Source organism: Parasteatoda tepidariorum, chromosome 10 (assembly GCF_982258835.1).
Source record: "Parasteatoda tepidariorum strain Cologne lab strain chromosome 10, Ptep-v5.0, whole genome shotgun sequence".
Taxonomy (NCBI): domain Eukaryota; kingdom Metazoa; phylum Arthropoda; class Arachnida; order Araneae; family Theridiidae; genus Parasteatoda; species Parasteatoda tepidariorum.
In genome coordinates, this window is record NC_141764.1 from 21,076,280 (window position 1) to 21,104,093 (window position 27,814).

The following is a 27,814-nucleotide window of genomic DNA, read 5'->3' on the forward strand; positions in this document are numbered from 1 at the left end:
GGGTAGACTCGCCCCACGAATTCTGGCTTTTTGTTTACAACAGCAAAACTTACATTCTTTATGGGTTTTTTCATATAAAATTAATGTAATCTTAGTCTTAGATAAGTTTATCACTTAACCAAAGTGAAAATAGTATTAATAATAATATACTTAAGGAGCACCAACTAAAAGTTTGCTGATTTTCAATACAAATCTCTCAAAAGACGTTTGAACAGGTCGGTTAAAAAGACACCAAATAAATAAAAACGGATCTACTACTACAGCGCCATCTTCCTTAGAGTCTGAACTAAGTCCTCCGTCGGTAAAAAAATTTTTATTTGCAATTTAAAATAGTGAAAATTAAATAAAACTAAAATGGGTAGACTCGCCCCTGGATGGGTAGACTCGCCCCGGTTTACGGTAATACTATTCGTTTGCTATTTATTATATTTCATTCAATTATTTCAGCTATAGTTCTCAATATATCCATCGATGAAAGGGAATATATATATCTTTATCATCCTCCAGAAGGGCTAATATCCATTCACAATCCGTACCGCATTGTCAATCCTCACATTGAAGGCTTCACTTTATCTTTGAAAGCACAACAGCATACTTTTCATTTAAAGAAGGTAACTCTATTTATATTTTAAAACTCATACCTTTATGCCATTAACTAGCTGAATATATGTTCTACGCATTAGGTGAAAATAATCAAACTTTTAATCGGTATTTTTCTATGCTACGATATAGTGCAATAAACTGAACTGAGTTTATAAATATAATAAACTAAACTAAGTTTAAGATTTCTTTTTACAATTATTTCAAATGACTATCAAAGGAATCGATCTAAATTACCTGCTTATTGTTATATTTTCAGCCACAGGGTGCTCAAAAATACTAAATTTCTTTCGTGATTTATAATCAGCCTCTCAAACTTTTGAATTCAAAATTTAAAATTTATTGATAAGTAAGAGAAAAAGCATGATCTAAACACTTCTTAAGTAATAAAAAATAATATGTGTATTTCTTGAAAAATTTTAAAAATGTCAAAAACTGTAAGTGTTGCTTCCATTATTGTAAGTAGAATAGGTCGTAACAAAAGATAACCTTGATTAATTCTAGGCATACAGTAATAAAGATCTTGGAAGAAGAAAAAAAATTCGAGATTTCTTTCCCAATCAAAAAGAAAAAATTTCTCCAACTAGTTAAAGGGCCTGAGCCAAGTGTTTTAAGATAATGATTAAAGGTGTAAAACTAAACCTTGGCTGAAGAAGCCACAGCGTCAAAGAGTACCTAAGATCACTGAGCTGTTATCGATATAATCACTGGCACATGGCGAAAGACTGTCAGAATGACGAGTTGCAATGAAACCTACTGCTTCTATTGTAACCAGATCGAATATCACGCCCAGGCCTGCAAGGTGAAGATCAAATGCGTTAACTGCCATGAAACAACGTGAAGTTTTTATCTGTCTTGGAAGTTGACCAGAGTGCTTTGAAGAAGTCTTGTCCGTATACCAACGAGCAATAGATAGAATTGAAAAGAAAAAAAAAGAAAAATTGCAACTAGGCAGGTTCTAGAATCCAACTGTGATTGCAAGTCAATTGTAGCATTCTCCAATATGCTGCACTATCAATAGGATGCTGCACCTATGATTGTGTGTACAAATGTTTCACCAATTTTGCACAAATAGCGAAAGACAAAGGTGAGGCCAGAGATACAAATTCCACATTCATCGAATGGTTTTAATTTTTCTTACTCTATTTACAGGTGGTGAAGAAACTTCTTCCACATCCATATGACACGAATTGCATTGATTACGTGTCCAGATGGAAAGAAAGAGGAGGCAGGGGACCAATGAATAATGTAGTAAGTAAAGATAATAAGTTTCTTCTCTCTTTTCATCTAGCTATATATATATATATACTAGGAGGCTTCGCCCCCTGCTCGCTGGCGCTCGTCAACCCCCGGAACTGCTTTCCCAGTTCTTTTCGGATTGCTTTGCAATCCAATGCTCGCTTTGCTCGCTCATTGGATACGTTCTTAACGTCTAGCTTTTGTATACTTTTTTGAATACTGAAGTTCCGAAAACTTTTCACTGTCGAAAATTCAAAACCTGTACATTTCAATATTAATTTGAAATTGCAAACAGTTTACATATTTTTCATAATCACACTATTCTAAATTTCAGTTGTTGAGAAAAGTAATTATTGTAAGTTTTGTTTTAAAGTCTTTCCCACCAGAGGGCTAAAGCCATGTGTTGTAAAACAATATGAAATAGTAGTCTGCCACTGGACGCCGGATGTAAAGCATCGGCTTCGATGAAGATAATTTTGTATTTTTAATTCTCTGAAGGGCGTCACCCTAATAATATGGAATTTGTAAAATAATTGTATATATTTTTGATTGTTGATGAAGCCCATCATTTTGTGTTTTCATCAGTGTTCAGAAGCAGAACAACTATAAGTTTTTTATTTTATCACAAAAATATAAAATGTATAAAAAACAAAGAAAAGAGTAAGAAAATGAGTATAGTCATAGAAAAAGTTAAAATTATAATATAGTATTTGTAAGTTAAAATAAAACTTTTTGTTTAAGTCATTGTTAACAATTCAAATTTCTCCGAGGCAATTCTAAACCTTAATTTTGTTCTAAATGTCAGTATTCAGACACACAACAGAAGTTTAATATGAAGTTGTAAAATGTAAGAAGTTGTAAATTTTCTTTAAAAACACAATTGTTAATCTGGGCATTTGGCGATACAACACTTATAGAATTGAAGGATTTGTTACGTCAAGGGCTCAGGTATCATAATTTTGATCTAGTTGCGCTTCTATGTCATTTTGTTTTATGTTGCTAAGTTAACTTTCAAAAAATTCTATGGCTGGCAACAGCATTTATATTTTTCAGAGCCAGTTTAAATTAAATATTATCATGTTTTTAGGGCAGGAATCTGAATTGAACAACCTGATAATGCTCACTCTGGTTATTGTTTCCGTTTTTAAAAGCGCTATATGTTGAGCCACCTCATGTGACATTCGCCATGTGACATTTTTAGCAGCAATCATTGGTGGATTTTCTAACGTTGCCATTCGGGGAGTTGTAATGAGGCTTTTTTTTGGTGCCGTGTAAGAGAAATATATATATATATATATATATATATATACACAGTGGCGCTCACGTATTTAAGGACATGTCTTTATGAAAAGTAAAATCCAAAACTTAATGTTCACGCATAAGTTTATTGAATTGATAATTATGTATTGGAGCAAATAACTTATTTTTAATATATTTTCACAATGAAAATCATTTATCTAACTGTTATACTTAAATTATGTAACATTTTAGAAAAAATATGCATTCCGCATACTTAAGGACAACAAAATAAATGTTTCTTAACCGTTAGTAAAATTAATAACAAAGTAAAACATGTAACAAAAAATAAAGATTTGGAGCTAGTATTTAGTCGGTAAGCCTTTTGGGGCAATTACTGCTTCACATCTACGAGGCATCGAATCTACTAATCTTTAACATGGCTCAGGAGGTATAGCTGCCCAGCCTTCTTGGACACATTTCCATAAATCACCTAAATTTTTTTGGTTTTCGCTGTTTCACATATTTATCCACAGCATCTTGATCGGGTTGAGATCTGGTGATTGGGAAGGCCACTGCAAAACCACAATTTTCTTGCTTGACAAGAAGGCCTTCGCAGTTTTGCTCGAGTGCTTTGGATCATTATCGGCTTGCATGATTGGTTTTCTTGAGGGAAGTTTCCTGTAATAAGGCAGAAAAACAGTCTTGATAGTGTCCACATACACATGCTGATCCATGAGGCCTTCGATTTTGTGAATTGGACCACATCCTGAATGTGTCATGGCACCCCACAACATCACCGAGCTAATCGACCTTTTACAATTGATTTTGTACACCGTATATTAAATTCTTCACCGACTCGACGCCTCACATAACTTTTGCCATCTGAGCCCATTCTGTTGAACTTCTATTCGTCTGTAAATATAACTCGATTCCAGTCAGCCGATATCCAGTTTCGGTGTCTTTTTGCAAAAGCTAATCGAGCTGCTATATTCTTCTTTGACATCAACGGTTTTTTCCTACATAGGCAACCTATAAGCCGAAACTGATTTAAACGCCGTTTGATGGTATTATTGCTTACGTGCTTGCCTGTTAATTCAGCGAATTCTTTTCTGATGTCCGGGGCGGTTTTTTGACGATCAGCTTCCGAAATTCGATGAATAATTCGATCTTCTCGTTCGGTAGTTTTGCGTGGACGTGATTTTTGGGTTGCTTTTTCAATACTTTTGGTCACTAGAATAGATTTCAATGCTTGGAAAACTGCTGTTTTTGATAATTTTAACCGCCTACCAATTTCTATAATGCTTAAACCTTTTTTTCTCAGAATATCTATTCGACATCTCTGTTCATTGCTAACATTTTTACCTTTACTCATAATAATGTTGAATTTTGTACTAAAAAATTTTAAAAAAATATTAATATAATGTTTTAAAGCCTCAAACAAAGATAATGTAGTAAATTACACTTACATTGATCGATAAATTGATTGTAATCATTCAATAACTCATGATTAGACAAACTGTCCTTAAGTATAAGAAACTTAACAAAATATTTTTTTTTAATTAACTTTTATGAAACACTTGTGAACATGAATGAATTATATGAGGATTGAAGTTCAACTAAGGTAGAATTCGTCATTATAGATATCTTGATGGAAACATAATATAATGATCAAATATAATGACGCATTTATTTTGAAAACACTGTCCTTAAGAACGTGAGCGCCACTGTATATATATATATATATATATATATATATATATATATATATATATATATATATATATATATATATATATATATATATATATATATATATATATATATATATATATATATATATATATATATATATATATATACCCAACAAGCACACGACTTTAGGGCTAGTGAAGGGACAATGTCGGCTCACCTAAAATGCCATTACGGCGGGCTTTTCATTGCCGTATCGGTTCCGTTAATAAAGTGAAATCTGGGCCAGAATGAGGGCCAGTGCATGGCATTTCAGGCAAAGCGACGGCAATCGTTAAAGGACCGGAACTAGTTTGTTGCCTCTGGATTACTTTGCCATTTTTGCCTGTTAAATACCGGAAAAAAAATTTTTTTCACAGAATAAAGAGAAAATTGCCGTAAAGGCTTTTATTGTACCTTTATGATGTCTTTTTTGCCTTTTTATCAAAAGCTGAATATGTTCACTGGCACACGTCGTTGCCTCACTTGCCGTTAAGGCACCTTAACTGTTGGCTGATTAGAAAACGTCTATGCCGTTTTCGCCCGTATCGCACCTTTATTTCAGGTGCTTAGGCGAACTTCTTTGCCTTATTTGCCGGCGTACCACCCTTAACTCACCTCAAACTCAGTTTAATAGAAAGTTTTAATGCCGTCCTTGCCGGTATCACACCTTTATGTTAGGTATATCGGCAATTTTTTTTTTTTTTTTGTCACTTACTTATTTATTAGAGTTCTCCTTAAATTTCAAAGACTTTTTGCTGCATGTTGTTGATAACAATTCTTATTTAAGGAACATAAATTGTTTTCTCTTACTCTGCTGATATCAGCTATAGTAATTTATTGCATTTTAACTTTTTATATTGTAATAAAGCAATAACTGCCATTACATGCAAAAAACTTATGCTAATATAAAAAGCAAAATGTTGGAAAAAATTGCTTAATTTATGGTAAATTATCATCCAATGAATCTTCTTACATAATATAATAGATTTCTTTTTTATTTAATTTTAATCAATTATAAATGCAATAAGTTAAAAGTAGAATCATATAAAAACATTGTGTGTTTAATTGAGTGTTCACATTCTTTTACACATTATGAGGTAAAATTAAATAAAAATTTTATTCTAAGATAAAAACATATTGCGACTTAATGTATAAGTTATTTAAGTTATGAAAAAAAATTAAAATAATTATATATATTAATGTATAAGTTATTTAAGTTATGAAAAAAAATTAAAATAATTATATATATTAATGTATAAGTTATTTAAGTTATAAAAAAAATGAAAATAATTATATATATTAAACCTACAATTAGCTTTTTTTGATAGAAACAAAGCCACAATCCAGTTATTATTTTTGTTTTCAATATTATTCATATTTAATATTGGATAACTTTCTTTCAATATTATTCATATTCAATATTAGATAAATAAGACACATTATAAATATTTTTAAAAATATATATATACTGGGCACCTGTAAATAACACATCAGTTTCTGTGATTTTAAATAAATAAAGCTGGAATTTTAATAAAAATAAAATGCATAAAATTTAAAATAAAACATGACCTTAAGAAAAGAATATTATTTTATTTCAATATAACAAATCAAAATACAAACAAGTACATAACTGTACAATAACTTCTTTATAAGCATTCTCTTTCACAATGAATCTAGTTTTCCTGCAAAAAAGTAACCAATTTATTTTACAACAGATTTATTAAATAATACGTACAGAAACAAAATATCTAATTAATTTTTGACGAATTTTAATTCTGGGTTAAGTTATAATATCAATTAATTCTAACTATTCAAAATACTTTTATTGATCACAGGGAAATATTCGAAGAAAAATTCTATTCAATAATTTTCAAAAATTTTGTTTTTCTCTTATAAATATAGTACGCTATAGAATTTAATAAAGTTGCTCAAACCACCTGTTTTTTTTTTTTTTTTTACTTACAAGCGAGTATTGATTGTCACAAAAATAAATTTAAGCTGATTGTAACAAAAGGTAATAATAGCACAAAATGAATATTCCAGCTCGCAATTAAAAAAAAATGTGTAAAATAGCGGATTCATTTGGATGGAAAAAAATTGCAGCATCAAATATTAAAAGAACTATGAATAATATCCTATGAATTAACGAAACAACCTGAATAAAACTTCTCTTTACAGTATTATGAAACAATTAATTAGTTTATATATAGAGAAAACAATGATTGACTTTAAAAAAGTTAAAAGTGGTGACCAAACTTCATTACTTTAAACTCATCTGTTATAAACTGTTAACTTTTAAAATGCTTCCATAAGTTAGAAGACTAATTGAAGCGGTACATATCGCTTAACAATGCTTATATATTGCATTTTGTAACTACAGATCAATCTATTGAATAATTGAACATAAAAATGCATTTTAAATAAAGAATTTGATAGCAAAGCTTTAATATTTTTTAATTTAGAAAGAATACATTCTCACCAAAATAGTTTGTAGCTATTAATATGTGATGTAATGTTAATATTTAAACAAAATTTAACTTTTTTACGATTAAGAACTATGAACGAATTTTTTACTTTAAATTAATATGTGAAAATATTTTAAGTTTATATAAAATTAAATTATTTAATTAAAATAAATTTTAACCTCAAGGAAATAAACAAACTAAAGGTTTTTAAAAATGCAAAAAATAATAATGTAAAATTTTTTAAAATAGTACGTTTAAAATCTGAAAATATGTTATTTGATTAAAATTTCTAACAATTAAAAGAATATATGATCGTTCAAAATTATACTCCATTAAGTATTAATTACTTAAAAATGATATACCAATTATTATAGAAGAAGTTATTAAGATATGCGATAAAGAGGAATGATTTTCTGAATTTGTAATGAATTTACAAACTAACTAAAGAATATAAATTTTATGCCATCAAGATAGGTTGGTTTAAACTAAACGGTTTTTTAAAATATTTAAATTTTTTTTATACATAAAAAATTTTAATTTGAAAAGAACCAGTTGAAAACCAGTGAAATATATATATATATATATATATATATATATATATATATTAAACATCATAACAGTACATAGCACTTAATAACAGCTATGCAATAATTTTAAGATTTATTTTATAATAAATTTTTACTTTTAAATTTTTAATATTTAAAAATTATGAAAAGAAATTTACTTTAAGATGACATGTAAGCTATGATAAAATCAAATCATTTGACTAAAAAAGAAATTTCTCTCAACAAATACAAGTAATTCTAGTATAGGCATAATTTTTAAAAAAACGAGCTGAAACTTTTTTAAAAAAGTAATAAATTTAGGCGGCTAAAAAGCTAAGAGTTTAGGAAAGTACTTTTGAAAATCAAGAACAGGTATTTTGATTAAAAAATTTCGATTTAAAAAAAAAATATTTCCTTATAAAATTTTTCCTTTAAAATCATAAAAAATTATTTATTGATAATCTGAAAATATTTTAATACAAATTACAGTCGAAGAAATTATTAAAATTGCAGTTCTACATATAGAATATAAAGTAGATTTTCTAATTTTGCTATGAACTTGTAAAATAGATTCCACAAATTATAGAATATAAAATCGGTGCTACTGAGTTAAAATGTAGTTTTATCAAGTTCTTACCTTTTCTGTTGATTCTCGTTCATTCTAATTCTAGTACTCATCCATTCTATTTCATTCACATTCTCAGAATTTCTGGACTTTTCATGAAAGAAAGAAAAATAATTAGAATATGAGCGTGGAAAAAACTGTTATAAATCAACAAAATAAAAACATTAAATTAAAAAAAAAAACTGCTTAGAACTCATTTCTAGACAATAAGTTTATGTTTACCAGCTATCTTGTACATGCACAATGCTTATCGGAAATTATTATTAACTACTGAAGATATTTCTTATAAAATAATTACCATTGGCAAATACTATAGAATATAGTTCAAAATTGAAATGCGAAATTTAGATTATTTTTTTTAGAATTAGGTAAAATTAGATAAGTTATGATAAAATTAAATCATTTGACGAAAAAAATGTTTCCCACCTCAAAAAAAATTCTAGTATATTTAAAATTTTCAATTTTAGTCTAACATGTGTATGGTATGTTTGTTAGTCTAGTATGTGGTCAACATTTACAAAAGTCAAAAATAAACTTGAAAATTTTTTAGGAAAGTACTTTTGCTAATCAGAAATAAGTATTTTGATTAAAAAATGTTAAGGATTCAAAAAAATATTTTCTTTAAAATTATAAACAATTATTTACTAATAATCATAAAGTATTTCAATAATACAAAGAATACCACAAATTATAGAATATAAAATGGATGCCACTAAGTTAAAATGTAGTTTTAACATGTTCTTACCTTCTTTTCTGTTGACTGCCATTTTCAGTCTCTCCAGACTTTTCATGAAAGAAAAAGAAAACAATAAGAATATAACCATAGAAAAAACAGCAAAAAATCAACAAAGTAAGAACAATGAATTGAGAAAAAAAAACTGCTTCTAACTATTTACAATACAATATATCTGACAATAAGTTTAATGTTTACCATCTATTTTTTATATGCTCAATGCTTATCGCAAACTAGTATTAACTACTGATGATCTTGCCTTTAAAATAATTACACTAGGCAAATGCTATAAAATATAGTTCAGAATTGAAAGGGTAAATTTAGAGGACAAGTTTATATCTAAAATAAAAAATCGAATTTAAAGTCCTAACTTATTATGCATCTTTTTCAAAAATGGGGTAAAATGTGTGTTTAGATAAATTCTGCCTAATATTTATAATAAAATTACATTATCAAATCAATCAAATATTATAAATGACAATCATTAAGAAAATAGTAATTTATAGTTCTTTTATAACATGACGTAGTATTAAAGTGAAAAATTTTCTTTTTTAAATTTTGTTCTCTAATTCAAATTTAGAAAAGGAATAAGATATGAAAGGAAAAAAAATCCGGCATAACAGATATAGAAGTCTATTCAAATTATAGATACTAAAATAGTCCAATATATTACTTTTGTCCGGGTTACCCTTAATTTTAGAAATAAAATTCCTTGCCTCTTCCATTATAATTTCAAAAAATATTTAGATTAATTTTTTGCACTACATAGTAATCATCAGAAATATATATATATTCAACAGTCAATTAAAATCACTTTTTTTTTACGGAAAATATGTCAAGCATAATGCTTTTTTAAAAATAAAATTTCAATAGGTGAAAGTTCAACAGGAAGAGATTTAAAATAAACAACCCTATAAATCTTAAGATAGAGAATGAATTAAGAAAAAGACAAATAAGATTAGATAAATAGTAAAATTTGCACAAGAACTGGAAAAAGAGCTAGAAACAGAAAACTTAATTCTATGAAGAAAGAAAAAATATTATGCTGCAAATATTTCTATACTTAAAAAGAACTTTGAATTTATTTCTACAAAAAATATTCTTATTTTAAATAATTTTAAAAAATGCAAATATGTTGCAGTAGATTTCTTTTATGGGATAATAAAGTATATGTTTATCTTAATTACTTTTAACCTCATTGGCTACATAGTGTTAACGTGAATTTTAGAGTGAATTATATTTCACGTTTATTGCAAGATTTTTTTCATGTTTTGGCCGAAAATTACATCGTTCCTGACAGTTCCAGCATTTCTGTTTACTTAAAATCAAATTTCCTGTCCCTTTTGTACACAAAGATATGGGCCAAAACAATTTTTTTTACCATTCATTATAAATGTAACGTTCGTTATAAATATAAAGTTTTTCAAAAATATGAAAAAAATTTTAAAAGACATTTTAAGAAAATGCTTTTGCAGATTAAATTATGCGTTATTTATTTAAAAAATTTAAAAATGTTTTAAAAAACATACTTCAATAACAGTAAAGTTATTTCCTAATATTATTAAAAATTTAATCCTAAATTTTACCCTTAATATAAAGATTTGAGATGTTCTTACCTTTTATCTTGACCTTTCTTCCAAAAGATTTTTTCTTCCAAAAGATTTTTCTTACAGTATTTCCATCGGTGCAAAAAAAAAAATTAAATAAATAACATTAATAAAAAGCAATTACAAAGCAACAAAAGCAAACTTAGAAAGAGTTTTCCCAGTTAACGAGTTTTAGATTGTTAAACGTTTCTAATTTAAAAAACTCTTATCAAAAAATTATTAAATTTAAATTATACGATAAACTAATAAAAAATTAGAAAATGTTAATACCATTTCTTTTTTTTTTTTTTTTTTTTTTTTTTAGTGGTCGGAAACATATTTGAAGAAAACCCTTTAGGTCTGATCAGAAGTTTTATTTGAAACAAAAGGTGAAACGCGCTGTCAATACATGGTCCTGGCAAAAAATGACTACCGATTTTTTTAATAAATTAAATAAGGTAATTAAACTAAGTAAGTAAATTAATTTAAATAATTATTAAATTAAAAACTTTTTAAAAAAATAAAGAAGCATTTGATTTAAATAGCTATATAAAATCATTTTTCTATTGTTAGGATTAATGGAACTTATAATTCATTTTAAAACTAAAATGGTAACTTACACTATATTGGTTTTTAAGGGAAGAAAATAAAACAAGGATTTAAGGGAAACAATTACGCGGATAGGTGATCGGAAACGGGGGAATATAACGATTAAAAAATATAATTACTAAAAACTAAATAAAGAAAATAAAAACAAATTATTTGTGAAAAATTAATAAATAATAGTGTACTGAAAATATAACATGAGCTAAAGAATAAAAGTTTACTTACTTGTCCTTCTTAGGCTGTTGAGTATCGCATTCCTGCAATAAAACAGAAAGGAGACCTCTTTTGAAGTTGACCATTTCCATTATTTATCTCCTTTTTTTTCCAAATTTTTTGGCGACCATTGAATCTTTTGGCGTCTGGGGTAAGTGGACCACCTGGTTGAAGAGATTATTTCTTAGAATCGGGGAAGGGGGTTTAAAGTGCTTAGCGTTCGCTTTCCCCTCTCTTTTTCCCTTAACTTGAAGGATTGGAAACAAGGTCACTTAAATGATTCTTTTTAAAAATACGTGTCCTGTGATTTCAGACAGTAAGATGTCCTCAAATTAAGATCAATATTTATTTTTAAATTATTAAAAACAATTTCTGGTGATATAAAGGAAAAATAAATTAAATAACAAAAACATTTAGTTAATTACCAACGATAAATGAACTCACGAAATTAAATAATTGCATTATGTCAAAACTTATTTGTATGCTTTTTTTTTCAGAAAAACTTTTATACTTCTACACTTGGAAATAATGCTTACATGAATGTTTTGACTTCCTGTGCAGAAAAATAAAATCCTGTTTCTCTATAAGATTAATATGTATTATTAATAAATATTATTAACTCTTTCTGTTAAGGAATTGTTCCATGCGAAAATTAAAAAAAGAAAAACAGGGAGTCTCTGACTCCCCCCGTTTCCGATCACCTATCCGCGTAATTGTTTCCCTTAAATCCTTGTTTTATTTTCTTCCCTTAAAAACCAATATTTTAAACTGAAACGCTGAATATTTTGCTTTTAAAATGTACAAGTGAAGTAGCGTTATGTAAGAATGTTTTGTTAAAATGCTAATCGTAACGACTTCGAGGACTACCTCAACTTGAAAATTATCATCTGCACTTTAAAGAAGATTTGACCTAAGGAATACAGATTGTGTATTACAATAATAAAACAAGAAAAATTGCTGAGAAATTATTTTATTTGTTGACGAGTATTTTAACAGTTTAAACTGAGAATACTTTTTATTGTTAGGTTTATTTATTTTTAAAAAAGTCAATTTAACTGTTAAGATTTATATCCTGCAACATGCAAATCCCTCTCTCTCTCTTTCGCTACTCTTAATTCACAATTCAGTCCGAGCTTACAAAATTAAAAAAAAGACAAAGATCTCCTGACGAAAAAATGAATTTTCTGCAAAAATGAATAAACAGTCAATATTTAAAACATACCTGAAAAAAATCACGAATGAACACTTAAATTAGAAATGACTTTCAAATAAATTGGAATTCGAAAGAAAATTCGTTTTAGGTTTACATATAAAAATTATTTTTTAGCTCATCGAATTTTAACTGCATAATTACATTTAAGTGGAAAATACGAAGAAAACAATTCGGTAAAATTACGGAACTGTATTGACATTTCTGGTTTAAAAAAAAAAAAAAATAACTTGGGTAATAAAATTAAAATATATCCTGCATTTAAACCATTTATTTGATAAATTTTCTATTCAAATTGTAAGGGTTTAACAGAAATTCTGGTTTTCACAAATATAGTTCTTATTACCACACATTTAGTAGAAAATACAAAACAGAACAGTTAATTTTATTGAATAAAGGCTTATAAGAAGAAAATGCTCTTAGCTAACATGATTATTTACCATATTTTACCAAAATTTAACAAACATTATAAAATTTCATCTTATTGTCAACCTAAAACATTACCCAAACACTTTGGTAAAAATTATCGAGTTTTTTGGTGTTTCCATAGAGCTAGAATTATGGTAAACTTAGCAATATTTTGGTAGTTTTGATCATACATTTTCTCATCTTACAGATCATCCATATATAGTATTTTTTTTACAAGTATAAGAGTTAATAATACTTATTATCGAATGTTAAATTTTCTCTGTATTTCTTTCTATAAACCATAGTAATTTCAAATTTTAAAATCTTGTTGTTTTTGCTCAGAAAAACAAAATTTCAATTCTGTAGAGGAATTTTTGTGTCCAGCAGAGCGGCTCATACGATATTTTTTATCACCCAAGACAAATTTTATGATGGTTTTTCTTTGATGGACCAACATGAATATGATGGTAACCATCATGAATTTCCATCAAAAACCATCATATTTTATGATGGTACCAACAAGACTGACCATCACCTCATATTAGGAATTGGAACAAATTTATGTTGGACCAACATGAACAAAACCACCATGGTATGATGGTATTTTCCGATAGTCCAACAAATAAATCCATCAAGAACCAACATGGTTTGATGGTAGTTTTCGATAGCCCAACAAAAAAATTAATCAGGAACCAACATATGTTGTTGGTCTCAACTTATATTCCATCAAAAACCATCTTAATTCCTGATGGTACCTACAAGACTGACCATCACCTCATATTAGGAATTGGAACAAATTTTTGTTGGGCCAACATAGACAAAACCAACATAGTTTGATGGTGTTTTTCAATGGTCCAACAAAAAATCCATTAAGAACCAACATAGTTTGATGGTATTTTTTGATGGTCCAACAAAAAAATTTATCAGGAACCAACATATTTTGATGGTATTTTTCAATGGTCCAACAAAAAAAAATCCATCAAAAACCAACATGGCTTGATGGTATATTTTGATGGTCCAACAAAAAAATTTATCAGGAACCAACTTATTTTGATGGTATTTTTTTCAATGGTCCAACAAAAAAAAAATCCATCAAAAACCAACATGGTTTGATGGTATTTTTTGATGGTCCAACAAAAAAATTTATCAGGAACCAACATATTTTGATGGTATTTTTCAATGGTCCAACAAAAAAAAATCCATCAAAAGCCAACATGGTTTGATGGTATTTTTTGATGGTACTTTTCAATAACCCAACAAAAAAAATCCATCAAAAACCAATGTGGTTTGATGGTATTTTTTGATGGTCCAACACAAAAAATAATCAGGAACCAACTTATTTTGTTGGTTACCAACTTACATTCCATCAAAAACCAGCTTAATTTCTGCTGCCACCATCAAGACTGACCATCACCCCATGTTAGAAAACCTACGTGTGTTGATGGTTTCCAACTTAATGTCACAAAAAAACCATTTTATTCTTTGGTACCATCACTTCATATTAGAATTTGGAACAACCTATGTTGAACAAATATGAGCTAATCCAACTTTGCTCCATAGTTTAACAAAACACAAATGAACGAATTTCAACAACAATCATACTAATTCTTGATTATACCGTTAAGACTAGCCTTTACCCATATTTCAGTTTGTTTGTTGGTACATAAAAAACCAATATATATTGCTGTTTTCATTATGGTGCACCACTAAGTACATCGTAAAAAAAAATTGGCTGGTTACAACTATAACTTTTCACAATCCATGTATTTTTTAATAAGCATGATTGGAACATCCTTACGTTAGTCCAATTTACATTTGAAAATAATATATTAAGTTTTATTGTATGGAATACTATGTCAATATCGGCTATGATTATGTAGAAGTTTCATTATAATATTGAAATTAAATTAAGCAAAGTTAAAGCTTGATACTCTAATCATTTGGCGGACCCTAACTTACAGAAAGTTTTTTTTCCTACATTTAAAACAAGATAGCATTCCATAATTTATTTTTAATTTAACATTAAGATTGAAGAGAAAAAAAATTTCCTATAGTTTATAAGTACAATTTACAAAAAATATATAATAGATTTCAAAAAATAGAATTTTGATAAATAAAGACAAACATGTAAATTGAAAAAATTTATTTAAATACATTTAATACATTTATACTTTTAATAATTTTTTTTTACACATATAATTTACAAAAGTATTTGACATACATAAATGTTGAATTTCAATATACAATATTGATGAACTTCGTTCCCATAAATTCTCGAATTATAACTGCAAAATAAAAAAATCAAATTAAAACACATAAGATAAACAAATGACAGTAGCTGTTTGCTTATTTTTATGCTGAAAATAATAACAGGTCTGCCAGCTTATAAGCATTTTAAAAAATATTTTATAAAGTGGTGGACATTTAAAAATCAAAGCTTTAAAAATTTTTGTTAAATTTGCCAACAGCCTTAAAACAAAAGACCTAGAACAAAATCGCATTGCATATGAACGAATTTATGAGTACTGGCATGGAAAATTGGCTAAAATAAATAGAAAATAATATCCTAAAACATAAACTTATGTAGCACTAGAATAAATATTTGAAAAAAAGCGTAGAAAGTTGACAGTCCTGTAATAATAATGAAAACATATAAAATAAATATAGTTCTGGGAGAAAATATTGCATAATTTTTAACACTAGAAAAACTGAACATTGCTGTATACCTTAAAAAGACTGAGGGGGTTAGTGATTACACATCCAAAATCTTAATATAATTATTTAATAAAAATATATTATAGGCTTGATCATTGAAATTCTGTGGTATTTCATTCTAATTAGTTAATGAATATATTTGATTAAACTAAACACTGTATTTTTAACATGTTTCTATATTGCTAAGGCATGAATGATTAAATAAGCACTTAAATTGGAACAATTTATGGAAGGTCAGAAATACTCAGCACTTTCAGTAAGTTAGTGTTTGAATGAACAAGTACAGCATCTCTTTAATTTTTTTTCAATCCTAACTTATTGGAAATTCTCTCCTAAAACCAAAAGTAAAATTGTTTTCTTTTGCCAAATGTTTACTTATTTAGTTATTAAACATTTAAACTCAAAAAAGGCCTCTGTAAGTAATCAAAAACGATTCCTGATTCGTTATGAGGCCACATGTGCTGCCTCCATCTGCTAAGGCTATTTTAGTTTTGATATCACTTACATCATACCATTCTAACACCTTTTTACTGAACTAAAAAATCTTAAATATTCAGAACTAGAAACTTTTGTCAACTATTAACAATGTTTCAGTGGGTACCATTGAATTTTAACATTATAAAAATACATTATATCAAACCCACGTTTTCATTCAGCTACATTAGGGCAAAATTTATAATACAGTTAGTTATTGACCATGTGAAATAGTAGGATTTAATCACAAAAAATCAAATGAAAGCTAGAATGTATTGGGTTTCATAGCACAGCTATTGTAAATTAATGGCAGATGGACAAGTGTGGTATAGTAAAATTATGTTTACGGAAAGTACATGTTTTTTGCTTAAAAGAAACTTTACAAATGGTACAAGTAAAGTAATAAAATGTGTTTTGGGAGTTTCAATGAATTCTGAATGCATGAAGAATTAAATTATAAAAATAAAAGACTGTAATTATAGAGAAACCAAAAAAATATGAAAGGGGTTAATTTGGCTTCTTTTGTCTTTCTAGTGTTAAATTTATAAGGGAAAATTGTTTTAAGGAAAAGAAGTAATCAGTAAACAAAACAATTAGAAGCTTAACAGCAGTAAAAATATGATTTCTCTCTTATTCAAAAATAAATAAATAAAATTACTGTAAAATAAATTATACATTAACTATTCTTCAATAAATATTAGCAATTAGGAAAAATTATTTTTGATGGATAAAAATAAAATATTTCATTGATTAATAAGAGAAAAAAAAGACATCTAATTTTGGCTCAACCAAATATTTGCTTTGTTATATAATATTTAAGCTTTTACAACTGTGTAAACTTTTAAATATTTTATACTTGTAAGCAATTGAAAACTATAATAAAAATAAGCTAAATAATGAAGAATTTAAATGTAGTACCTTATTACAGTTTATTGGAATGTGTTTTAAAGAATAAAAAATTAATAATATAAAAATTTGAAGTCAATTTTCCTATTTTAAATAAGATAGAAATTTAACAGACGAAATATAATCTTTAACCCATTTCTTAAAAGTTGTTGAATATATGAAAATAATAGGTATAATTATTGCTATTGCTTGGAAGAAAGTTAAAGATTAAACATTAATAAATTACAATTCTACATCTGTTTAATAAAACTGTTGCCCTGCATTAAAATGCAATATACAGTGAAACCTCCAGGAAAGATCACCTCTACGTTGAGATCTCTATTTACAACCACTTTAGGGAGGCAAGGTATTTTTTCCATGGACTTTAGCAGAGACCATAAAAACCTCTCCCAGCAATTGGGCGAAATCTCTGCACAAGATGAGGAAAAGGTCAAATAAGGAAACACAATAAAATATCAAAACAAAAAAGTAGTTTAAAATGTATTCTAAATATTTGCTTGGTTTTTATTTAAAGAATTATTTCTGATGTTCTCTCAGATATCTGCAACCTCATGTTGTAGTCAAATTGCACTAAATACTATAATTTAGTAATCAGAGTTGAATGATTTATTTTTGATTAATCAGTAATTTTTGTTGGATTACTTTTAGCTATTTTAAGTATATAAAAAAAGTTAATTAGAAAAAACTCAGAATCTCAAACAAACAAATCCCTTCTCATCTTTTACAGCTGATTTTTATGAAGAAAAAAAATTAAATGCTAACTTAAAAACATAATTTCTTATTTATTTAAAATAACTATACCATACATAGTTGGTACATTTTGTTTCACACATAATTATATTAGAAGGGATAATTTCTATTAACATAAAATTTTATTCACCCATCCAGTTTTCACGACATCAACACAAGGAACATTTCAATACCAAGAGAATGACAGTCTATAATTAAAATTGTTTGCGAAAAATCACGTAACTTTGAGTCGATGAAGGTAACAACTCTAAGAACAACCAACCTCCATTCCCAAGTCCATTTTACCGAGAATCAGAGAGTGGTCTCTCCTGAGAGGTTTTCATTGTATAATTATGTCCATTATGTGAGATGCAATTCTTACTAATTTCGTTAATTTTTGCAAACAAACTATGAAGTCTTAGAAATAAGATATACAAATTCTTAAGTTCAGAACAGTAAGCCGGAAAAATGACTTCAATGCTCCAAAAATTATTAGTAATAAAATAATAAGGTTGTCCTAAACGAAGACTTTAACAAAAAAGCAAACGATCAGTTAACTAAATATAAAATATTCAACTAATTATCTGGTGACAAAATTGTCACTTCATTCGACTTTTTCAAGAAAATTTTAAAAGACAAAATAAGTTTAAAAAAACTAAAAGCAATGGTAGTGACAACAGTAAGAAAAAATAGGACACATTAAAAATATTTATTTCCAAAAGAAATGTCAAGCGTTTGACTCAGCTTATAATTTCTTTAACAGAATTTTCTTTTTGTTTCTAATGCTACAAAAAACGCACAACATTTTTTAAAAATCTTATTTTAAAAATCATTTCGAATACTGAGAAACAAAAACATTATAAATTATTAGAAATGAAATGAGGCTTTAGTAATGCTACAGCTCTGGCCCATACCACTATGTGACTGTGATTTGCAATTTTTTGAAAATTTTCCAAATAACAACTCTTAATGCTATGCAAAAACTCAAATTAATACTTATGTCAGATATCGAAATTTTGTTTCACAAGTACGATGGCGACAAGTAAATTGGAAACCTTATTTTTAAACCTTAATTACTTCAGGTTTTTTTAAATTTTTGTAAACAAAGTGCTTTCCAGGATCTTGTATATTTTAGAAAGTTTCGAGTTTGATATTTTTAGATATACAGAAATCACTCCAGATTATGAAATAAAAGTTAGACATTATAAAAAGAAATTTACACATTTAATTGAAGAAAAATTTAAAAAAACTTCTTAATTCTAAATTTTAAAATGAAAATGATTGTTTTTTGCACTAACAAAACTTACCCATCCTCTCAAACAGATGAATGGAAACTAAATCCTAATGATCAACAGATTCTACGTTCAAATGTTCCTTTTAACTCATCCAAAGTAATGAACTGAAAAGAAAGTCAATTAATAGAAAAAAATAAATTGCATTTTGTTGCCCTAAATAGGAAATACCTTGTTTAGAATGGAATGAACATTTTAAAAGAAATATTTATGTTTACAACAATTTTCAGCAAATTATGCTTGTATAAGGATAATAAAATGGTAATAAACAATCTTAAAATTGTAGTAAATTTTCAGTTACTTTACAGAATATAAACAAAAATGTGAATATGGGTATCGCTATCAGAACATTTGTCGTTCATACAATTGATAAAATAGCAGGAGTGAATTTAAAGTAGTTTTATAGTAGTTTAATTAAAGTAGTTTAATTGTTAGATACTTTATCCTTAACTGCTTTACATAATATAGATGTGTGCATTGTGGATAACAAAAAAGCTCACATCAAACTATCAAGAAAGATTGGGAAAACAGAAGATCATAACAATAAAATGAGAGAGAAAAACAAAATTGCTTATTAATGTTTAGAGCATCACTAGTGTTGTAGGATACCAGTCTTAAAATTTAGTCTCAAAAGTTACATGCTCAGTGACTTAATTCTAAGATTCGGGACACAAAGCCTTATTGCAACACTTTGGGCTACCTAAACCCCTTTCGAATCTCAATCTCAGAAGAGATTATCTCGTGAGATTCAGTCAGACGCATAAACATATGTCTTTCCATGCGACGGAGGTTCAGGATTTTGGAACTTTGCCATATGCACCGAGTGTTTGCGTACGACAATTGTATTCGCTTCTGAATGACGATCTTACACCAGAGACTAAATTCAAAAGACTTTCAACAGCATTAATCACAATTATTTTATCCATCATTTTCTATGTTATAAATATCTTTTAGATAACATCAATAAAAAATTTATTTATTTATTTTAATTCCCACTGTTTATGTTAAAGACCAAGGGACTGTCTAGATTTTTCTGAAAGGTACCTGTTTCGTGAAAATTTAGACATAATTTGTGAAAATAAAAAATTATATTAAAAAATCAACATAAAAATATGGATTTATCATTTCGTATGAGACACAAAAATAAAATTTTAAGAAAAAGTATTGTGTGAAACTACCGTTTTTCTTTAAGTTGAATTGTTGAAGGTACCGCTAAACGGTAATAAATTTGGCTTGGACAGACCTCTGAAGACAGATAATTTTATCAATGTTTAATTATTAATTATTTTAAACAGAGAATTAATTGTTATCAAAATTGAATCTGAATAAATTAGGGAATAGATAACGGTTAGATAGAATCTGAATAGATATCGGTTTATTTTTTATAAAAAGGGGTTGATTTATTGGTATCAAAGTTCAGGCAGAGCCTTCAAAAAACGATTAGGGAGAATACTGATGGTAGATGAAATAATAATAGAATTCATGATTTGTCCCCAGCCAATTTATAGCTCGAGTTCACTTTTCGAGTTCACATTGCACTTTTACACAAGAAGGTAAAGAATAAAAATAAATGGAGATTTCCGTACCATGATCTGTGGAAGTATAATCGCCAAGTCTTGAAATTTCCGGGCAGTGTCCCGAGAGAAACAAAAAAAAACATTACTGAAAGGGACCAACTCGAAAGGTATAACTCATAGCCATCCCCGGGCAAACATCTACGTGTTATTTTTAAAAACATTAACAAGTTTAAAATCTACTTGGTACCTTGGCAATTGCAGTTGGCACGACAGATCACTATACGGAAATATCCCCTATAAATTATCTGTTTCTAAAATTCACTGTCTGTCTCTAAAAATGTTTCTAAAATTCACCATAATGTTTTGAATTGCAATTACCATTTATTTTAAACCATGCTCATAATTTAATCTCGCAGTCGTATACCCATCTGAATAAATCTTTTTTGATCATATTATTACTAATATGTATCCTTATTGTTTTTCTGAATTTAAATTTACCTTATAGATATTAATTGCAGTTAATATAAATTTTAAACCCTTAACAATATATTACTATGATTTTTGCTATTAAAATTACAACTTTCAACCCTATCGTGAAGTTTCATAAAAATACGTTCGACTATACCGCACGTGTGAATAAAAACTTTATCTTCTTTGAATCTCTGTTAATTTAATTAATCCTGATATGTAGCCTTCTTGTTTGGTGTTTCTAATATTCTCCATAATGTTATGAATTGCAATAACCATTTATTTTAAACCCTTCGTTATAATTTCACCACATGTTTCATAATTTAAACCACAACCTTTAAGCATTCAATGAAATGCCGCGAGACGATGCTCAAATACTACACGTGCTCATAATTTCTCAGTCGTGTACCCATATGAATGAATCTTTTTTAATCCAATCAATATTGATATGAAGCCTTATTATTTTCTGAAATTAAAATTCAAATTAATGTTATCAATTGCAGTTACTATTAATTTTTAACCTTTAACAACATATTACTACATTTTTTGCAATTAAAACCACAAATTCCTACCATATTGCAAAATATCACAAGACTATATTCGACTATCACTCACGCGAATAAAAATTTTATCTTATTTAAATTTTTCTTAATTTAGTTAAACCCGACGTGTGCCTCATTGTTTTGTGTTTCTAAATAGCAATAACCATTTATTTTTTAACTTTCATAATAATACTTTCACCACATATTTAGTCATTTAAATAACAACTTTAAACCTTTCAGTAAAATGTCACACACAAAGCTCAAGCAGTTCACGTGCACATAAAAATTTTATGAATGAATATTTCTTAACTTTATTAGTCCTGATATAAGGCCTAATTGTTCTATATTTCTCAAATTCACCTTAATGAAAATATTTACAATACATTTTTTTTCTCCCTTCTTTGTAATTTCACTTTATGTTTATTAATTAAAAGCTCGAGCGTAGTGTACATATGCATAAGAATTTTATCTTCTTTAATCGAGCATTTGGGTACTTAAATAAATGAACCTTTCTTAATTTTTTTAAAATCGTAATAAACAGTTTTATTGCTATTATTTGCAATAACTATTTTTTACCAACCATTTCCATCATATTTCGATGGCTGTTGTTGGTTCATCATTAGTAAACATACCATGCTGGTTTACCATCATAAGGGAAATACAACATATTCCATCATAATATGATGGTTATTGTAGGGCCAACATTAATATACATAACTTGTTGGTTGACCATCATAAATATAAACCAACAATTTCCATCATATTTTGATGGCTCTTGTTGGTCCATCAATAATAAACGTAACATGTTGGTTGACCATCATAAAGGGAATACAACATATTCCATCATACTATGATGGTTGTTGTGGGGCCAACATTAACATACATAACATGTTGGTTGACCATCATAAAGGGAATACAACATATTCCATCATAGTATGATGGTTATTGTTGGGCCAACATTAACATACATAACATGTTGGTTGACCATCATAAATATAAACCAACAATTTCCATCATATTTTGATGGCTTTTGTTGGTCCATCAATAATAAACGTTACATGTTGGTTGACCATCATAAAGGGAATACAACACATTCCATTATAATATGATGGTTATTGTTGGGCCAACATTAACATACATAACATGTTGGTTGACCATCATAAATATAAACCAACAATTTCCATCATATTTTGATGGTGTTGTTGGTTCATCAATAGTAAACATACCATGTTGGTTGACCATCATAAAGGGAATACAACATATTCCATCATAATATGATGGTTATTGTTGGGCCAACATTAATATACATAACTTGTTGGTAGACCATCATAAATGTAAACCAACAATTTCCATCATATTTTGATGACTGTTGTTGGTCCATCAATAGTAAACATACCATGTTGGTTGACCATCATAAAGGGAATACAACATAATCCATCATAATATGATGGTTACTGTTGGTCCATGAAAAATCCAACATTACTTGATGGTTTACCATCATAGCAATACAGCAACATTTTCCATCTTGCTATGTTGGAATTTGTTGGTCCATCAAAAACCAACAAACCATGATGGAAATTGTTGTATGATGGTGGCCATCAACACATGTTGGACCATCAAGAATCTTGTTGAAACCAACATAAACCATCAAAATCCTTTGATGGTACCATCATAAATTTTGTCTTGGGCACTGAGTGTAGGAGTTAATAATTCTCAAACAAATTATCGATCATACATTTTCTTCATTCCATCGTAATCCCTGTACACTTCTCTACAGTCCATTGTAATTTGATTTTTCTAAATCTTGCAGTTTTTGCTCTACAAATAAAATACAGATAATAAAACGTAGATTGAAGTTATCAATGGCGCATACGGCAATAATTTAACTCCGTTGGCTACGCCCTAACGAATTTTTAATTTTAAATTTTTCTGTATTGGTTCAAAATTAAATAAAAACAGAGTACATTAATTATTTTTTCCTTCTGAACTTTTTTGCTAATTTAAGAAATGAAATACGGTTAGAAGTTTCTGAGTTAACTCATAAATATTAAGACAGTAAAAAATTTAAATGCATGAATTTCAAAAGATCTAATTTTAAATGCATTTGTGTCCAGATGAGAGAATTGAATTTTAATAATTTATGAAGATGCGAAATAAGAAGATTTAACAATTTAATTACCGTTAATTTTTCTTTTACAGTTTTCTTTTTATATTTTAGCTTTCTTCATTATTGCACGAACCACGAAATATAGTTAATTAAGTAAGTTACCGATTTATTATATCAATTGTTAGAATTATGACAGGTTGTAACTGATTTCTCGCTTTATAATATTTTAATGTTAATTTTAATTTGAATAATGTTAATTTTAAAACACATGAATGAGAATGAATTTGATTTATTTGAATCATTTACAAGCTCTGGACTGTTCAGATACAAGGAGTTTAAAAATCCAAAAAAGTGCAAAGAATTATGATGCTTTGTTGTACTTATAAAGCATAAAAAGCGAGACCCTCTCCATTTTTAACAAGTTATATTACTAATCAAATAAGACCTTGATATTAAATCAAAAAATATTTTTTTTAAAAATTAGAGTTCATTTATATATTTATTTTTCATTTACTTTTCTAATTTCCCACAAATGGTTGAAAGATTTTTGTTAGATACATTTTAGAAACACAATTTTGATCTGTAAATGACTTTTACGGTGTATTGCTTTTCGCAATCTACGAAATATGAGAATTTTGCGTTTTTCTGCTATATTTTTGCTTATTTATTTTTTTAGGAAAAAAATAAACAGTTCAATGAAAAACTTATTACGAACAATTGAACATAATAGTGGTCTTATGAAAATGTTAAATAATAATAATCATCAGCAATATAAGGAAAGAAATTAAAACTGAAATTGATGATAGGGGAGATCGATTCAAAACATAAAAAAATAACAAAATATTGGAAAAGTCTGAAGTTCCTCAAGAACTCTGACCCCCAACAGGGTGGGATGTGAGAAACGCATAACCGGACATCGTTAACTTCTCAAGTTACCATACACTAACAAAGAGAGGAAAAGGATCTCTTTTTCAAACAGCTACATTCCATCACCCCCCTCAAAGTAAACTTTAACTTCTTAATTCTAAAATAAAGGTCTTTACTTCTTTTACTAACAAATATTTTAATATCATGAAGGGCACACAAATACACTTACAAACTCCTTTTTATTCCTGAAATTCTATTGCATAAAATTGATCATTAAAATTCTTATGATTCTCTTTTTGATATTGACTTTACATTTAATATATGCAGAAAAAAAAAGCGCTAGTTCTTACAACGTACAAAAGTGCTTGTATTACAAACTACTAATTTTAGTGCAATCATTAATAATAATAATTCAAATTATTATAATTTTATCGAAAACTATTTAAAGCAGCACTAATTCGATAATTAATTATTATGATGTGTCGCTCCTGGGAGAGCAACCCCCCTGTGTAAGGAAGGGACAGTGAGTAAACTTTGTTTTTGTTTTAACGAAAATAATTCGAAACAATATTTTCATTTAAGGTTTGTTATAGTAGTGTAAAGATTAAGGTGTTAAAATTCTGAGTTGGAAACTTAAATCCTTTAATTTTCTATTAAGATATGTTTACTGCACTGTTCGAAATTGATTATATGGGGTTTATTTGATATAAACCCCATATAACCAATTTCGGGAGATATTATATTTATTTGAGCTAAGTCAAATAAAGAATGAATAAGTCAATACGGCAAAAAAATTACTCAGCGTAAATTACTCAACGTTGAATTACAAGTTCCTTAAAATAAATATTCTACAAAAAATATGAATATCAAAAAAAAAATTTTTTTTTACAAAATAAAGAGTAAAAATTTAATTTAACTATGTCGTATTAGGTAAACTTCGTTATTCCTACTATAATTGCGAAATTTATTATATTTAACTGCAAATAAACTAAGAATAAGTTACTAGATATCAGATATTATTGATACAAAATTTTATTGAAAGATTGGTTTGAACTGTTTTCTAAAAACCGAATTAATCCAAATTAAAAAGATTATTAAAATAAAAAATTAAAAAAAGTATGTGTTATTAAGAGAGAAAAAATATACTTTACAATTACAATTTTGTTAATAAAATGATTAATGAAAGTCAAAGAATACTATTAGTTTAATAACATGAGAGAATTGTAAATGCACTATTCCAATCACTGGATACCCATTGATCATTTTTTTTCTTGGATAGATCTTTTATAAGGTCGTCATAAATTACAAAAGGTGTCTAAATTAATTTTTATCCTTTTGTCAGTCAATGGGCCAAATTGATAATTAATTCCAGCCAATATACGTTTCGTAGAACAATACAAAATTCTTTTCTTTCTTCAGTATTAATATTTATATAATAATTGCTGCCTAAAAGGAGAACAATAGTTGTGTATAAGTTAACTATAAAAAGATTATAAAATGCTTTAAAGTAATTTAATATAACACTATTAAAAATACGCTCTGGTGAAAATAAAAAGAAAAAAATCAGTCTGTAAAACAATGAATTCTAAGAATTTCAAAAATTGTCTTCTTTATTTTTTATTATTACATTTCGAGATGCTTTTTGATTTTCGAGACGCTATCATGATTTTTTTCATGACTCTTAGAATTCTTTACTTAAGATAATAGTGTTGAAGTTTTCGATTAAATTGGTCTAATCGAGAAGTGCGAACGCATGAGAACCTAGAATAATAACATTAACATTGATCATTCCTAAAACTTTCTTTTTATATGAAGTTGGAAAAATAAACTGCATTGCTAAATTAACGTAAAACGAGCAGATATTAATAAATTTCCTTCTCTGTCAGAAGACTGAAAAGGTCCCTGACACCGCCACTGTTTTGGGGTTTTCAACTTAACGTTACACTTTATCAGACACTGTTAGATTTAGAAACTTCAATCTCCTACATATCTGCGTAATGTGAACGCAAATTTCAATGGAATTAAAAAATAATTCTAAAATTAAGTCAAGATTATTTTTATTCTTAAACTTGTTAGAAAAATAACACGTGGGCCGCTCTATGGCCGCAAGCATTCAGTTGCAGAAGTTAAATTTGGTATGCTGAAAGAGCCAAATTTAGTTTATAACCGTAACATAGTCTTTATTTCCTCTTAGAAACTCTTATTTGTTTGAAAGTTATAACAATTTAAAAGGTTCTTTTTAATTTTTTCTTTAACTAATAAATATTTATCGATTGTTGTGGAAAAATTTTTCATTTACGCGATTTTCATAATATCCCTCTTGACTTTATTAAAAATAATAAAAATAAAGAAAAAAATATATATAGAAAAAGATTAGGTGTTGCCAAATATAGAACTTTGACATTTCATACCGATATTTGAAAATATATGTAGAATAAAGAGAAATAAGAATTGTTTCCTATATGATCTGTTAACAAGAAAAAATTACTTCTAATTTATTAATTCTTATTGTGTCTCGCATTCTGCCTTTCTAAATGCAATATTTTTAAGCACAGTTATTTATTATTCAAATCCAGCTATCTTTTTTATTTTGTTAAAATTAACAAGTTAATATAATGAACTTAAATAAAAGTATAATAATTTTATATTAAACAAATAAATTTTAATCGACTTTTCAGGAAAAAAAAACTTAAGAACATTCTTGAGAAAGGTTTGTACCCAATGCCTCTTCTGAGAGAGAAAAAAACGATTTTGCGCGTGGGCATAAACTGCTTTTTTCATAGAACATCTTCAATGCGTAATAACTCTCGGCGAGACCGTTTTTCCTTATTTTTCATTTGTCAAAACTTAGTAATCCTTAAAATACAACTGCTGGCAATCCAATCGTAATTTTTATTTAAAAAAGTAGAAGAAAACGATTTGTACTTGATCTTCAATTATTTCAAACTTGATGAACGAGAATCAACTACAGGGATTATCGAGCGTAGCGAACAGGTG

General features: G+C 27.6%; 1 protein-coding gene and 2 long non-coding RNA genes across 6 annotated transcripts in view; 1 reads left to right on the forward strand and 2 right to left on the reverse strand.

Annotated features, from left to right (window-relative positions):
• Positions 1–27,814, forward strand: part of LOC107438537 (uncharacterized) — a 119,742-nt gene that overhangs the window by 60,001 nt on the left and 31,927 nt on the right. The window contains exons 17-18 of the mRNA XM_087153486.1: positions 448–611; positions 1,753–1,851. Of these exons, the coding sequence (XP_087009612.1) occupies positions 448–611; positions 1,753–1,851 (263 nt within the window). The remainder of the gene's footprint in view (positions 1–447; positions 612–1,752; positions 1,852–27,814) is intronic.
• LOC147802213 (uncharacterized) lies at positions 6,380–12,561 on the reverse strand. Of its 2 annotated transcripts, none has more exons than XR_015429641.1 (5): positions 11,595–12,561; positions 10,794–10,859; positions 9,190–9,227; positions 8,457–8,528; positions 6,380–6,491 (listed from the first exon to the last, which is right to left on the reverse strand). It is a non-coding gene; the product is annotated as an uncharacterized LOC147802213 (long non-coding RNA). The 2 variants fall into 2 exon arrangements; XR_015429642.1 differs by having other exon boundaries at positions 8,457–8,533.
• LOC147802214 (uncharacterized) lies at positions 15,329–21,125 on the reverse strand. 3 transcript variants are annotated; one of them, XR_015429804.1, is made up of 3 exons: positions 21,081–21,125; positions 19,332–19,423; positions 15,329–15,485 (listed from the first exon to the last, which is right to left on the reverse strand). It is a non-coding gene; the product is annotated as an uncharacterized LOC147802214 (long non-coding RNA). The 3 variants fall into 3 exon arrangements; XR_015429803.1 differs by lacking the exon at positions 21,081–21,125 and adding an exon at positions 20,903–21,043; XR_015429805.1 differs by lacking the exon at positions 21,081–21,125 and adding an exon at positions 20,495–20,519.